At 40.5% G+C, this 16,560-nt stretch overlaps 1 protein-coding gene across 1 annotated transcript; it reads left to right on the top strand.

The window, feature by feature from the left end:
* The first annotated feature begins 471 nt into the window (after window positions 1-471).
* Window positions 472-13,107, top strand: map6d1 (MAP6 domain containing 1). The gene is made up of 3 exons (XM_042498322.1): window positions 472-1,041; window positions 4,296-4,620; window positions 12,641-13,107. Exons 1-3 carry the CDS (start codon window positions 503-505, stop codon window positions 12,716-12,718), a joined length of 942 nt encoding a protein of 313 aa, XP_042354256.1. The 5' UTR covers window positions 472-502; the 3' UTR covers window positions 12,719-13,107.
* The last annotated feature ends 3,453 nt before the right edge of the window (window positions 13,108-16,560 follow it).

The raw sequence follows: 16,560 nt of genomic DNA, 5'->3' as shown, positions 1-16,560 counted from the left end.
CTGTACACTGTAGGTTTGACGCTGCATCATAATTATGTAACCCTCAGCTCGCTGGCAACAGTTAAGGTACAGTAATGTGACTGGAGCCATAAAACATTTCCAAGATTTTCATTCCACACGTGTCTGCAGGAGAAAAAAATAAATATATATATATTTGATTTTGGATAGGATGCGGACACCGTGGATCCGACTGGAGATGCGGAGAATAATTTGCCACAGATTCCTCTGCATAGTGGAGGCACTATCACAGACCACGTGAGAGGAATATTCAATGACGGTCCCCGACAGACCGGTTCATCTCTGCTGGCACTCCTCTGCTGCTGACATGGACTCTTGGACTCTGTGTTTTCTCAGCTTCCCACGAACGGACGCGGAGGGAGGGCGACACTCTGTCTGAATGTAACCTTTCATCTTTTGCCTCTTCTTTTTCTGTTTCTTTTTTTTTTTCTTTTTTTGGTTTTTCTTCTCTCCTCCACAAGTCAAACACTCAGAGGTGGGGGGGATGGCTTGGCCGTGCATCAGCAGAGTGTGCTGCCTGGCTCGCTTCTGGAACCAGTTCGACAAATCGGACCTCTCCGTGCCGCTCACCATCCAGAACTACTCGGACATCGCGGAGCAGGAGGTGCGGTCCGTCACCAAACAGGTCTCCGCCTCGGAGCGCGCGCACGGGAATAACTATTCGACCCCGGACCCGCGTGCCGCCGGCGATCCTCATGCGCCCAAAGATGGCACGGCAGGGACCCGAGGGTCTTTCAGGGCGCGCAAAGAGCCCAGCTACAAGCCCCGGGAGGACTACCACCCGCCCGGAGTACCTTTCCCCAGTGTCACCCAGTACAAGCAGGATTTCAAACCCTGGCCCATTCCCAGGAAGGAGAATTTCCCGTGGATTAGTAACGGGGGCAGCAGGGCAGACGGTGTTTCGGACAGCCCGGTGAACAGTTACCACAGCCAGGCACCGCCGGGGGACAGAGAGGAGCGGGGCAGGGGGCAGAGGTGGGGAGAGCAGCAGGTGATGGAGGGGAGCAAAACCAGCTCCTACAGGTAGGACATGCCATCCTCTGTAACACTGACACTGAAATTACAGCCCGCGGGCCAAATCTGGGTGCTGGGTGCCCACCCCCCGACCATTTTCTTATTCACAATAAAAACAGAGCGATTCACACTGGGAATTGTTTTTGCACTTTAAGTAGGTTATACATAAGGTGCCAGAGAGCATAAAACAGCATCAAAATATTGCTTGTTTATAAAAAAAAAAGGTGCTAGTGGAGGATCCCCCACACCCCCTGACAGAGGTCCTAACTGAGCCCCTAATGTCCTGAAATCCTAGAAATGTCCTAAAAGTCTAGAAACGACCTAAAATCCAAAAATTGTCAAAAAACATCCTAAAAATCTAGAAACGTCTTAAAATCCCACAAATGTCCTAAAAATCCTACAAGCATCATAAAATCCAAGAAATGTCCTAAAATCTAAGAGATGGTATTAAATCCTAGAGATGTCCTCAATCCTAGAAATGTCCTGAAATCCTAGGAATGTTCTAAAATCCTAGAAATGTCTTCATATTGCAGAAATTACGTAAAATCCAAGAAATGTCTCAAATTCTAGAAATGTCCTAAAAACCTAGAAATGACCCAAAAACCTAAAAATGACCCAAAAACCTAAAAATGTTCTAAAATCCTACAAACATCGTAAAATCCAAGAAATGTACTAAGATTTGTGAAACATCCTAAAATCTTAGAAACATGTATGGGGGTGCTGCGACTGGCCCCTGGCATTTGCAGAAGTGGCCATCAAGTAAAGCAAGTTGAGTATACCTGCTCTATTACCTGTTTCAGCACCTGTCGCTGTCCACTGCATCTGACTGCTGAAGCAGTCAGGATGGGCATAGCGTGTGTGTGTGTGTGTGTGTGTGTGTGTGTGTGTGTGTGTGTGTGTGTGTGTGCGTGTGCAGGAGTGATTTTGCTCCATGTGGTAAATGTGGGGAGGCTAACTGTCCAAAGAGAGTAACAGAGACAGAAATAATCAGGGCTACATCTAAGAAAAGAAATAGGCCTGAGCAAGTGTATGGTGTGAGGCAGGAAGCCAAGGAGGAATTTTGCTTTTGTAACAATCAGGGGAAGTTTTGGCTTAGCAAATAAATGTACTGCTGGAGCAGCAAGGACATTTAAGAAAAATGGCATAAACCAAGTGAGCCTTCTTTTACTTCTTTTAAGGAATCGTTCTTGGCAAAAGTTGCATCATACGATCACATCTCTGTCAGTTGTAAGAAAGGGACTGAGAAATATGTGGATATATGGAGAGACTACTTGGACTACATGGCTAATGTGGAAAGATCTTGATGTAAATTGCACACTATGCACATATTACTGACACACACTCTTTGTGTGTCTGAAAACTAATCAGCTGCTTGCTAATTATATTAGATCATGGTGCATATCAATGTTTTAGAGTTATTTTTGTCTCATTATTATTATAATTACTATTACTACTATTATTGTTTATTCATTTACTTTTTTCTATACATATAGGAGTCATTTGTGACATTTTTATGTAAAAAAAAAGTTAAATAAAATGCTAATTACCAGAAAACTGACAAAATTGCAGGTAAAAAAAGGGACTTAGGAGGAGTTAAGTTTCTGGAGAAGTTGTGCAGCAGCAGTTGAGAGAAGCTTTTTGGCTCCATCAACCACCTGGAAAATAGAGAATTTATGGCAGAGTGGGTGGGAGGGAGTTATCATTATTTTATTTACTAAGTGGAGACTTAAGTTTAAATCCAGTAATGTAAGTTGACTGTACTGCAACATATTGTATGCCAACCACCATTAAAAACTACAGGAAAAGAAGAAGGAGAAGTCATGAAAACTGCGGGATGGTGCTGATGTCTGCTTTGATGCTTAATTAGATGTGTTTTAATAGTTCATTGACTTCCAGGGTCGACCCAGCAAGCTTGCATGGAGATAGGGGTCATCAATAATTCTCTTACACATTTCATATTCATATAAGAGAGAGCTAAAGTATGAATATTTGATTTTTTTGGGGGGGGGGATTTTATTTTAGGTTATGTGGACTGGAAGTTTTAGAGCAGTGATTCACAGTTTCTTTTTTTTTTGTCTTATGATCCTTTAAAGAGAAGAAATGATATTTCTAGCACTTCTATGTTACATGACTTACAAGCCTTGGGACCAAAGAGTGATTTCAGATTTACTTATTTTAGTAGATTTTATTTGGTCCAGCCCCTTGGTAGATTTACATAAATAACTTATAGTAGGCCTAATTAAAGGAGTTTTCTGGTGTTTAAAGTTGCTTGGCACAAAGTTTCAAAAAGCACAGGCTGAGATATATGGACTTTTAGTCACAGTTCAAGTGCCTAAAACACTGCATCCTAAACATGCTGACATCTTGCATACTGCACCTCTCTGTCTTAAACCCAGTCCAAGACATCTGCAGGGTTTTAGTTTAAGTTAAGCACCCCCCATGACAATTAAACTGATCTTTCACATGTACACTCAGTAAAATGTGCTGACTGAATATAAACCAGGATTCTGTGGCTGTATTGACTATTAATTATTTATAATGTCTTCAAAAACATATTTCACTGCACTGTTTGGCTGTGTTATAAGAGTTTGTGAATGGAAAGTAGGTGCCACACTGTTTACTGTATTGTATAAACACAGGCTGAAAAAATGAGATCAAACTGTAAAGCTTGGTAGAGCTGATCAAATATAAGCCAAGATTCTGTTGTTGCGTTGCCTGTGTCTTGCCTCAAATGTTTTCAGAAACATATTTTAGTGTACTGTTTAACTGTATTGAAAGATCGTTTGCTCCATAGTGCTACTGAATGGGAAACTTGCATAACATCATCCACCAGCAGGAGGGGGTTTATTGTTTATTGCTAAAGGCATTTAAACACATTTTTTGTTAGAGTTAGTTAAATTCCAAATTCTAAATATTGACAGAAAGATTTTCATTTTTATTGTAAATGCATATTAGTTCCAAATATCGGTTATCGGTCTCATTAACTACTAATACTTGGTATCGATATCGGCCCTGAAAATCCAATATAGGTCAACCCCTAGTTGTAGGTTTATAGGTTTTTTACCACTTGAGCAACAATGAATGCCACAGTCCTTTTTCTTAGATATCTCTGGTCATTTAGCACCAATTTCAGAAGAATGTGCATCTTTTTTACAGCAAGCACAGCCCAGTTTCATGAAAATACCATCTTTCAGGCAGTGAAACACTAAAACAAGCCTGTAATGAGTCTCCATCAGCCACCTGATGCATGTCTCCTCCTCCAGGCAAGAGTACAGGCCGTGGACAGGGGCGAAACCAGCCAAAAGTGCGAGGAAAAATCCTCCAGCTCAATACTCCAGCCCTGGGACAGAGGCCACCCATGTCCCACGAGAGACCAGCTACCAGGCTGCCTACAGTGCGGAGGGCTACAGGTCCTTAGGGCTGCATCAGGGGGAGCACAATATCCCATCTGCTGCCTCCAACATACAACCTGCTACTGTCCCCCAGCCCGTCCCCACGGTCCTGCAAGCTGGCAGCTCACCCGTCCCCTCTAGCCTCCAGCAGAGCGTCCCGCCTGAGAGGACCGAGCTCAGTACATCCAAGGGAGAGGTAAGCAAAGACAGAAGTGTTGCCCAAATGGGGTACTTTCACAATCATTAGAGCTCAGAAAAAGAGCTCGCTGGAGGAGCTACAGGTTTAAATTGCAGCATGCTCCTCCTGAAAGTCATCTTCTCTCAGCTCCCTGGTGGCCTGTTGCTGTCGGGGCGTTTTGGAAAAGAGACACAGCATTCTGTCCCTAAGCAGCTCAAAGTGACCCAGCTGTTTAAAACAGGCCATGTACTGTGTTAGGTAACACTCTGCTGGTGCCACACTCATTACTTTGACCTGAATAGAGAAGGCTTGATGAGAACAAAAAAAGAGTAAATGCGTGCTTTTTTTCCAAATGTGGTCCATTTTGGCCAGAAAACAGAACAAATCTGTAGACAAATACATTGACGTCTGTCTAACAATTAGTCATTATTGTGATTTTATTTTAACATTTAGAGGGAAAATGTAAACTGATTTCGTTAAATATAAAAATGTTAATTTGTAGTTTGTATTTGCCGTCTAAATTATGAAGGGTCAAAGTTTTCATGGCCTAGAGACGCTGCTATAATACAGTACAATGAAAAATAGTAGAATAGATTATTAATACAGCGGCAACTTTTTGCCATGATATAATCAAGTAATGGAAATCAATGAAATCATGGTCCCTCTGTGTGTGTGTGTGTGCAATTTCTTTTAAAAAACAAAAGAAAAGAAAAGTGGGGAGTGGGGGTTGGGGCAATGAGCAACTTAGAAAGAAATGTTCCACAAATTGCAAGAAATTAGTGGATTTAGAGAATTATTTAAAATAAATACATAACTAAATGAAATAAAAGAGAAAAGCCAGGGGAAAATGATATTTATAGCTAATAATCATAATTACATATTTAAAATTAAACAACTTCAAAAAAGTGCTTTAAAAACGTAAATAATTTTACGTTTTTAAAGCACTTTTTTGAAGTTGTTTAATTTTAAATAAAAAAAAAATATATATATATATATATATATATATATATATATATATATATATATATATATATATATATATATATATATATATTTAACTAAACACTTGCTAATTTGTGGGTCATTTCTTATTTTTTTGTTTAGGAGATCTAACCCTTTCAAACCAGGGCAAATTGGCTTGATTTTTTTCAAAAACACGAGAAGAACACTATGAGCAACATTAGAAGAAATGACCCGAATATTATCATGAAATTAGTAAAAAAGTACAAGAAAATTACCTGAAAATCAGCACAAAAACAACCATAAAAACAAACAAATGTGTCATGAGCCTCTTTTGCGTCTGCGACACCAGCTTGTTGTCTAAACTCACCGGAGCAGCATGTTGCCACTGTTGTTTGGTTCTGTATAAAAGATGTAACTGCAGCATAAAGAGGGGACTTTGTAGCGGCCCTATAGCGCGATCTCTGTGTAAAAAGGGCTACAGATAAGATCTGAATATTGTATTAAGCTCCTTTAATATGGTCATGGATAAACTGGCAACAGCTGAAAAAATCACCCAAATATTCATACAACTTTACATTTTGTCCCAGATTGTGATTGAGACACACAGACAAAGATCCAGAAGCATAACAAACCACACAAGGCGAGAGGATTTGCTCAGGAAGCCGAGAACTCATCAGTTCTGTCAGGTTGTTCCAGATTATCGGATAAACTGGGTGAGGGGACACGTCCCTCTTTCCTCTCTCTGTCCCCTCCCTGGATGCTTTGACTCAGGTCAGCCGTTTTTTTGCGTGACAGTAAGCGAGACAGTTTTGGGGAATCTCCAGAGGTTTAGTGCCATCCCTCTTCCCCGCCCTCACCCCTCAGTGCCATCTGCCAGGGCTGTGGCTGGTCCGGGCTGGGCTGGGTCAGGCTGGTTTGTGTGTTTGCAAACTGTGCAGCGATAAATCTCCCACTGAAAGGTATCTGGGAAGGTAAAAAATGTATTTTTGTGAAAAAAAAGTTGTTTGCAGGACTGTAGCTACCACTGAGGACACCTAGGTCGTCTATTTGTTTTAGGAATCTGGGGGAAGTTTAAAGTCTGCTTTAGTGAATGTTTCGTAGGCAGATGCCAGTATTTTGTAGACTCAATATATTCAAAGTTTTTAGCTAATAAGTAATAAGGATTTATTATTTCCCAAAAGCTTTTATTTCCTGGCAATGTGCACAGCAAAATGCTCTTATTTGGCTAAATTCACATATTTAAAAGTGACCTATTCTGCTCATTTTTGGGTTCATACCTGAATTTTGGGTTCTACTGGAACATCTTCACATGCAATAATGTTTGAATCTGTTGAAATCAACTTTATTGTCCTTATAATGTCTGTGTTCAAACACTATTTTACAACCTCTGACCAAAAGCTCTGTTTTAACGCCTCTCTCTTTAAGCCTCCTCTCCCAAAAAAAGCTTAGTCTGCTCTGACTGGTCAGCGTTCAGCGTCTGCAGCGTCACAGCAGAGAAGTTACAGAGAATTGTGGCACTTTTTACAGTAAAAAAATAACCAATAAAAGCTTCTCAACACAGCAGGATCTGTATTAGCAGGAATATGACCTGAAATTGGGGAGAAATTAACAAAATTGGCAACCAATATTACAGGACTCCCTGACTTTGGCATGTAGCTACATGTAGCAGTGTGGGCTACATAATGTAAACACTTGGGAGTCGCATGTCTGGAGCAGATGACCATATTAAGAGATCTGTCACTAGCTATTGGAATATAAAATATGAAATAAAAATATCAGAAACAGAGTATTGGGGGGTTTTGCTCACAAGAATTACTTTAACATACATTTGCTTTATTATTTAAAACTTTAGCCACGTTTTTAATATGAACATCTAACATTGTAACATAATTTATATGACAGAAAAAAAGTAAAAGTATGATAGCTCCCCTTTAAAAAGTTATTGCATTATCTGAAAAAATGCATTGTCCCAGGGATTAAAACATGGCTGTTTATCTTTACTCATGAGAAGATTTTCAGAGGACACACAATCGTGTTGGGAAATTATGTTTACACATGGATTAAATGAATAAATCAAATGTGAAAATTCATGTAATTTAAAGAAAATTGAGATAATTTTTGGTGTTGGGTTGGGGTTTTCTTGATGAAGGGAGACTAATGACCTCCATATTTCTAGAATCCTAACTGCCGTCTGCTGTGTTTACCCTCAGGCCTGCAACTTCAGAGGTTTAGTAAATTAATGCATTAGGAAAATAACTGACAATTTGCATAATTTTTAGACTAATGACTGCTCTATTAAGCCTTCGTGTCCCTCAATATCCTGCGTGGCGGTGATGGAGGTCGAAGTGAGAGATGTCAATGGCGGGACACAGTCGCTATTAATAACAGTGGCCCAGTTGGAGTGAGAGTTCACGGCACATTAAGGAGGGATGTGCTGCTGGCAGTATGTGGGGCTGTGGGACTGAACACCACAGTCGATATTAACACACACACACACACACCACCTCAAGCACACACACATATGTGCGGTTTTCATGCATTTTCATCAGCTATACCAGAATCTGCCAGTGTGACACAAACCAGCCTGGCAGCAAATCAAGTTGATCTTAGATAATCCACCCCAGTCACCAACGGCCCACTCTCTGCCGACTCATTATTGACTCACCAGCCCCCTGCAGAGGTGTCTGACCAAGCATTACACATCCCACTCCAGTATGCATTACACTGGGTCACGGCTCTCCGCTGGTATTCGTCTTCGAGGGCATTCGGATTCAGTAAAATAAATGACTACACAAAACTGTGTTATCACCAGCAGGCCAGGCGTCCTCATGGAGCAGAACCGAGTGACTGTATTCTATTCATTAAAAGATTTAATGGTTAAGTCCCAAATAAGCTGCTGAAATCAGAATAAATCTGCTCTTGATGATAAAGAAGTTGGGCAGCCATGAAATTCTCATTATTGCTCAAATCAATCTGTCAAATTGTGCGCTCCCCCACCTATAACACATCAAATCCATCTCAACAGATAAAAGCCGTCTCTAATTTCATGACACCCAGCAGACAATTGACCGATTAGGACACGCTGATGCTTTGCAAGCGAGATGTGTTTTCTTGAACTCGCTGAACTCGCAAACCTAATTTAAAACATCCGAGAGGTTGGTGCGAGCTGTCGAATAGGAGAACGAACGTCTGTTAAACCTGGAGCCAGGCTTGTCCAACTTGTCGGGCTTAAATGAGTGCAGCGCTGAACTCGCCGCACTTTAGTGTGCGTGTTAGGAATCAGGCCTGGCAACTGCAACACAAGGCAAACAGATTTGCAAGGATGGGCTGTATAATCCGGTGTGTGTGTGTGTGTGTGTGTGTGTCAGGGATGAGCAAGACAAAACCGCTGAATAGGGAACACATTAAGCATGCAGAGTGGAAACTTCAGCAGGAAACTCTTGCTATGACAAATTCTTGGTTGTTGTATTATAGTCAGCTTAGAAGCAGCCGCTCCCCCGAGATTTAAGATTGTACTCAGAGCTCACGGTCAGCCAAGCTTAAATTCTGAATACAATGTATAACAGTGCTGTGTTTTCGTATGGCAGTAACACAGATGCACAGCAGAGGGATGGAAATGCTGCTCACAATGGCTTTAAACTGCAGAAAGAGGATAGAAAGCCTTCGGGGGACAATGCAGCCTAAAATTCACGTTCCAGTTACCTCTGTTTTCTTTCTTCTCTCTCTGTATCTAACCAGGGGCGGAGCCAGAAAAGGGTGGCACGGGCACCCTATGGAATCTGATCGACCCTCCCTCACCTGCCCAAACAACTAAAAACATTACAAAATACGTGAAACAAATTCAAAATGAGTCAAACAATTAAAAATGACACGGGTGTGGTTGTAGCCGTTTGTGTCAGTGTGGGGATCTTTGTCCTTAATATATGATGGAAGGGTGGAGGAGTGAATTTGACGTTAATTGCAGTTACAGTTACACAGAGAGAATACCATAACTAATAAGGCACGGCACGGTACGGCATGACAGAACACGACAAGACACCATAAGATAAAACACAATACGGTACGATAAGAGACTATTAAAAGTTAACAATTTATAACAATAAATAATAATAATAATAATAATAGGTATGAACCCAATAATATTTTTACTAATTTTATGAACTTGCCCCCCTTCTTTAATGTTCAAAGCTATATTTTCCTTAGGTCTAACTCAGAAAAACGGGGGCCAGATTAGATAATGTGAAAACACCTGGAGGAGGCTAGCTGCTTCTCGCATTATATGGGTTACTAAAATACAATCGGTCATTAGCTTGTTTACCGTCTGTTGATTAGAGAATATTACTTTCACATGTGTAGCTCCTACATAGTGCATGTCTACATAGTAATCAATATTCCCACTATCATGAGGTGAAAAATGCAAAGGGATCTCGCTCAATTAACCATTATTGTGTGGTGGGCCGCACGAACAACATGCTAAGGGCCATTTAAAATCGGTCCCTGCCTGGTTCATAGCCTAAAATTGGCATTTTCTCTCTGTCAACTGCACGTATGCTGAAAAAGTGATAAAAGTGATGTTCATTTGTTAGAATCATCTTGCTGAACAGATCGTGTAATTAACAAACTTTTGTTTGCCGCAGAGATTATTTTCTGCAGTGATCCAAAATGCTTTTTGTTGAGGAAATGGGGACGTTAACTTCCGTGTCGGCCTGCAGAAAATCATCGTCCCTGCAGCACTCTATCCGAAAGTTTCTAAACCTGCCGCTGCAGTTACCCCCTTCATTCCTTCATCCATTGTTTTTCCTCTTTCCCTTTTTTTTCGACATCCCCCCCTAGCCAGGCTTGTCTCCTTGTTTTTCTCTCATCTTGTCTTTCACTTGGACCTCTTCCCTTTTCCCACGCTGCCCGGGACTACAGACGGGGAGTCCTGTGCCAAGTTGGCAGGACTCTGGCGGGGAGGAGAGGATTGTATTGAGAGCAGGGGAAAGGCAAAACAAGGTTGAGGGAAAAGAGGCAAAGCAAGAGGAAAGGATGAGGAGAGAGAAGGAGATGCAGCGTGTGATAGGTGATCGAGAACGAGAGCGAGAGAGAGCAGTGGGAGAGGGGTTAGTGAGCACCGTTTGATGGATTATTTGTTAAAGTGCAATGTTGCACCGGTTTGCAGTCTTCTTTGGCACCAATCTAATTTAGGAGAGAGGCAGACCTGGCTGCTTCATGAAGCAGAAAAGCCGGAGTCTGTGTGTATTAGTGTGTGTGTGTGTGTGTGTGTGTGTGTGTGTGGGAGGGGGGAGGAGGTGAATACACTCACACACCAACATGACTTGCTGAACAACATGAACCGCCTTCCCTGCCACCCACAGCGCTGTACAGTCACATTCAAAGCTGGAGCAGCAAGCCGTCAATCTCTCCTAAGACTCCAGGGGCCAGCTGCATTAACGATGTGTACACACAAAAAAAGTTCGTCCGCCTTTTCCCAAATATTAACTGGCATTTATAAAGGAGAAATGTGCAATATGCATTCCTCAGAGCAGTGTACCCTGGCTGAGATAGCTGCAGGTGAGATGATAAGAAGGAGATTAAATATAAGTTGAGAGACAGAAAACAATGTTTAAAGGTGCATTTATAAAGTTAAAGCCTCCAGAGATGATTATTGTATTACATGCCATAAATGTTGGCAGAGCGTTTACTTCTGAATTTAATGTTCATTGCACAGTGTAATGGCTTCAGAGCAATGAAAAAACTCTATCACAATTGGTTTTCTATTAGCTTAGCTTTCACTATGCTATTCTGCCTGCCTCTGGGTACAATCTCCTGAGAAAAATGAAGGATCAATGTACGGCACAAAAGGACGCACGTCAACCACTGCGCAGCAAAAGCAGGATGAGAACTAAGCTGTTTGTTTTTCCCGATCCAGAGCGAGCTATCTGCAGCAAAGGAGAAATGTTGCAGTGAACAGGTGATTTTGTACACAGCAGCAGTAGAAATGGCAGAGGGTGGTCTGTTTGTGATGTTACTGTAACAGTTACTGTAGGGAATGTGAAATGAATTCTGCATTATTTGCCGTGAATGTTATCAAAGTAGGGTGAGAAGCTGCCACATAGCTAAAATCTTGCAACCATCTTGCGTAAAACCCCTAACCTGCAGTTCCAACCTATATTTTGGCTGAGTTACTTCTCAAAGCAGTTGAATGTAGGTGATCTGTGAGGAAGTCCATAGCAAATGGTCAAAATCAAGTAACGTTAGGTTACAGAAATGATCAGTTTCTTTTATTTTAAAAACAAAATAAAATATAGCTAAATTTTGGTGACAGGAAAACAGCATGGTTTTTCGTGTGGGTTTTTTTTTTCTTTTTTTTTCCAAATAATTTTGAATTTTTGAGGTGTTTCTTTTTAATATAATTAGGGGTTGGGGTTTCTATTTTTTTATATATAATTTTGAGGTTTTGTTGTGTGTTTTTTTCTGTTTTTGATTATTTAATTTTTGTTGTTTTTCTCTTGATAATTTAGAGTTTTGGGGTGTTTTTCTGCTGTTTTTTTTAATAATTCTGAGTTTGTGTGTTTTATATACTTTGGGGGAGTTGGGGGTGTCTGACTGTTATATATTTGTTTTTTAATAATTAGGAATGTGGAGGGATTTCTAATAATTTTGATTTCTTTTTCTTTTTCTAATAACTGTGAGGTTTGAGTGTGGTTTTTTTTTTGTTGTTTCTTTAAAGATTTGTCTGCATTGGGAACTTTTACTTAACTGCTAGAAAGAATACAGAATAGGCAACTTTTTTTCTTTTTTTTTTTTTTAAATTGTCATAACCCAGATAGACTTCGGTCAGGGTTTGAGAACAGCTGCCATGAGCAGAACAGGGCAGCACTAAGCAGGAAATAGCAACACAGTCCAGGACGTTAGCGCTCTGACAACAGACCTGATTCTTCCTGACGGCACAGCCCGGCCAGTCTCCTCTCATTTCATGGGTCCAGCGTGAGCACCAGAGCTGCTGCCCTCTCTGGTTTCATCGCTCTGATCACCTTAAAAAGCTGCTGTTACACCTGTCTGTCTGTCTCTCTCTCTCTGTCCTATGTCTCAGGAACATCTGGTGAGGACCAAGCTCCCTCCGAACCCTTCTGCTGTCTTTCAAAGCGGATCAAGGGTCTTCAACATCTGACAGCTGCTCCGAATTTTCAACCATTCCACTTTGATCAGTTTCAGATTTAAGGAATCAACAGGGGAATGATTTGAGTCCATTCCACAACACAAGAATCTATGCAAGGGAATGTGCACCGTTGTGAAGCCTGTGGAGCTGCAGCGTCAGTATCCAAAGTGGAGAAGGATAGATAGACGCCCTTCCTTTTACACTCCTTCCTACCCCCGTTGCTATGGAAATGAACATGCATGTATCTAAATAGTTTTAAACCAAGCTTTTTTTTTTGCAATTATAGATGCACAAGAACCTGGCTGCTCTGTGGGTGTTTGTGTGTGTGAGTTTGCGTGTGTGCACCTGCTGATTTGTCCTTCTGTTGTACATAACGTCGAGTCTGCTCCGATAACGAATGACGTGGTTGTTCGTTAAGTGTGTATGCTTAAGAGTACTATGTTGCCCTTTGGTGTTTCTGCTAGAAATCTGCTAGAAAATAAGTTATTTATTTCCTCAGTATTCAATGAGTTTACTATTTTGAGAAAGTATTGTTTGGTCTATTATTTTGTAAATCTATTGTTAAGGAAAAGAGCAAACATATAATGTAAGTGAAATTACAATAAAAGAATATTAGGTTCTTAGCACTTTCTATGAGATGTCACTTGGCTCTTTTACTCAGCTGTATTTTTTTTATAGTATATAAAATATACAGTATACAGTTCTAGGTATTAGTATTTAGTCATTTAGAGGATTGTATGAATAAAGTGCTAATTTCAATCAACCAAAATTATAACAAAGGTCAGTTATTGTGAATGTAGATTTCTGAAAATAGTAAGTGCCATACTTTTAAAGAAAAATACATTTTAAGCTGTTAAAGTATTTAGGGTAATAACAGGATACATATATTGTCTTTGTATTCAGTGCTTTAGAGGTCAGAGGTCAGAACACTCAAATTACAAAAAACCAAACATTTTGTCACCTCCTGCTCATGTTAGTGGTGTGTAGTGGTTTTGATTGATTTCTGCCTCTAAAGACTACAATGTGTGTGGACGCAATTTTGCTTGTGGTGTGAACAGCCTTGATATTGAATTTAAACGAGTTATTTTGGTAAATATGCTTATATACTTTCAGATAATTACAGGAGGAGATCAACACCACCTTCAACTATGGCTTAAAGGGAAAATTCACTCCAAAATAATAATAAAAGAACAAACATATTGTTCCCTTCTACCTGTAGGGCTATTTGTGTGAGTGTCGAGTGTTGGGGATACTGGCCATAGAGATGTCTGCCGTCTCTTCAATATATGGAACTAGATGGTGCTCAAAGAGCCATACAAATAGACTTGAAAAACTCACATCAAAGTCTGTCTCCAGAAATCACAATCTTGTTTCTCAGGAGCTCACAAAGCACCAGTGAGCTAGCTAATGCTACAGCTCAGCAGAGGAGGACATCATTAATGAGGAAACTGAACCTGAAGTTAAACTCCTCCAAGCTCTCTACAAAGCAGGACTCCATATACAAAAACTGCCATTTTATCTAGCTGAACACGGACTTCCTGGTCTACTGCTGCAGTTGGTTTGTTTGTGTTGTTGTGCCACTTCGGTGAACACAAACTAACCATTTAAAACAACAAAGTCGCACAATAACACAAACTTCATGATTAAGGTATCAGTAAACCAGAAGTTCCTGGGTTCAGTAATGTAATATTATCGCTTTTGGAGTATTAATGGAGTCTGGCTTTAAAGAGGGCTGTTAAACAACAAGGTAAAGCCATGAAAAATATTTAAATATAGCAAACACTTAAACTGATATAGATGTACCTCATACCACCACTATGCAAAAGGTTCAACAGGTTCTACATCACTTGTCCACAATTCAGATTGTTCATAATCATCAATTATGTTGATCAAAAACAACGCAAAGCAAACTAATATGTTCGACGCAACTCACATTTGCAAGAAGTAAGTCAACTTTAGTTTTTCTTTGTTTATTACAAGAATATTGATTATATTTTTGGTTTGCACTGGAACATGAAAATACAATGTTTGGGTAACCTTCTGCACTAATTTGGCTGAACAGGCATCACAACCACTCGGGTGAAACACTTCCACTCATCCAATCATCCACACATTAACATAATGCAAAGCTCCACGTGAAACAGAATTACCAACATCAGCCGACAAAACACGCACGAACACTCACTTACCATTAAAATTCATTAACTTTTGTGATGACTACATCCACTATCCACACATATTCATACACTCACTACTGTTAGGGCATTACTGTTTGCAGCCATTGTTATTAGATAAAAAAATAAAACAGGATTTGAAAACACCATCTATTTCATATTGGTCATATACACTGTGTACATCACATGATTGATACGTTATGGTCGTTAACCAGGACACTTAAAAGCACTTTCAACTGGCTATCAAACCTGTTTCATGAAGGAGAGCGGACAAATGTTGAAAGTGATTTCTTGAATTCGCACTTTGATTCATGTTTCTTATTTTTAATTTGCAGACAGATTATGAAGGGTTATAAAAAAAATCTCATGTCTGACTCTTAAAATGACACAGCTCATGAACAGTTACCACTTCTGAGGAGCCTCTCAAAACAGCACTATTCTAGGAGCCATAATTACCTCTGCCAGGTAACACTGAAACACATCAAAGGATGTTCGCTATGACGAATCACCGGTTGCCATGGCAATGACACCTTTGGAAGAATCTCTCCATTTGCTTTGCCCAAAAGTACCCTCAAGACATTACTATCAGCATGATTTATTGAGAGCTCTTCTACTCAAATGTTCATTAATGTTTTCCGACTTGGTGTGAATCTGTGGTTAAACCTCTGCTGGTAAACTGAATGTGTGACAGCAGGGTGACAGATGAGGGAGGGGACAGCTGTCTGATGTTGTTTTTCAGCCCTGTAAGTCACTCGGGCTTCATTTCCCTGATGACTCGCTGGCTGTCTAGCAGGAAACACTTCATCATTAAAATAATCTTGTTATGAGGTAAGCGAGAGCACAACAGCCGCTCAAGATCAAATAACACGAGTCCCATAATGCTGCTTCTCGATACATTAGGACTAAAATGTGACAATACACCCAGAGTATTAGAAAAATTTGTTATTCTGCTGCTGTGCGGCTGCTGGGAGAAACAAACTGAGCCCTTCTATGATAAAGTTAATTAATACAGTACATTACTTATTACTGTGCAACCTGAGGCAACGGGACGACATCCGGGTGGGAATATTTACACAGTCCGTTCACAGAGACTCTCCGTCATAGCCATGGATGTGAAAAGAGAACTGGATACAGTGTTGGAGGTGGGACCCTGTTCATTCTTATGAAAGTTGCTTAATGAACCATAACACCCAAAAAATTTCCGGGTATTAAATCACGGGGCTCTTCAACATCGTGGCGCCCATAATGTAAGCACACCAGACTTCTGCCAGCTGAGCAGCTAACTTCGCTAACTTGAATGGGCATAATAGGACTTAATTGTGTGGCTTTTCTTAAATTTCGCCTTGATAATAGACTAGCGATGCTAGTTATTAACCATGTATCCGTTAACAGAGAACAAGACTTTTTTACTTTATTTAATAATATTGGTTAGACAGTTAAAAATATGTTTAATATGACATACTAGAGCTATACGGGGAGGTGATGAGACAGCTCCGCTGCCCTGGCTAGAGTCGTACGCTGCCTCCAGGGCAATGCCATGTTGTTGCTTTTGGGAGACGACTACAGCACCCCTAAACAAGCTCATGATCCAGAGGCAGAGGTGGACACTTATATCCCTTTTCCACCCAAATTAGTGCCTGCACGCTTGTTTTTAAAAAATGGGTAAACCTGCTAAAAATA

The sequence above is a fragment of the Plectropomus leopardus genome, chromosome 12 (assembly GCF_008729295.1).
Source record: "Plectropomus leopardus isolate mb chromosome 12, YSFRI_Pleo_2.0, whole genome shotgun sequence".
NCBI classification, from domain to species: Eukaryota; Metazoa; Chordata; class Actinopteri; order Perciformes; family Serranidae; genus Plectropomus; species Plectropomus leopardus.
Note: the sequence above shows the minus strand (reverse complement) of the source record. Positions and strands in the feature narration are given on the sequence as shown.

Coding starts and splice junctions, on each gene's coding strand:
- map6d1 (XM_042498322.1), top strand. CDS start 503: ATGGCTTGGCCGTGCATCAGCAGAGTGTGCTGCCTGGCTCGCTTCTGG. Junction 1,042..4,295: donor AGCAAAACCAGCTCCTACAG/GTAGGACATGCC, acceptor CTCCTCCTCCAG/GCAAGAGTACAGGCCGTGGA. Junction 4,621..12,640: donor TCAGTACATCCAAGGGAGAG/GTAAGCAAAGAC, acceptor CCTATGTCTCAG/GAACATCTGGTGAGGACCAA.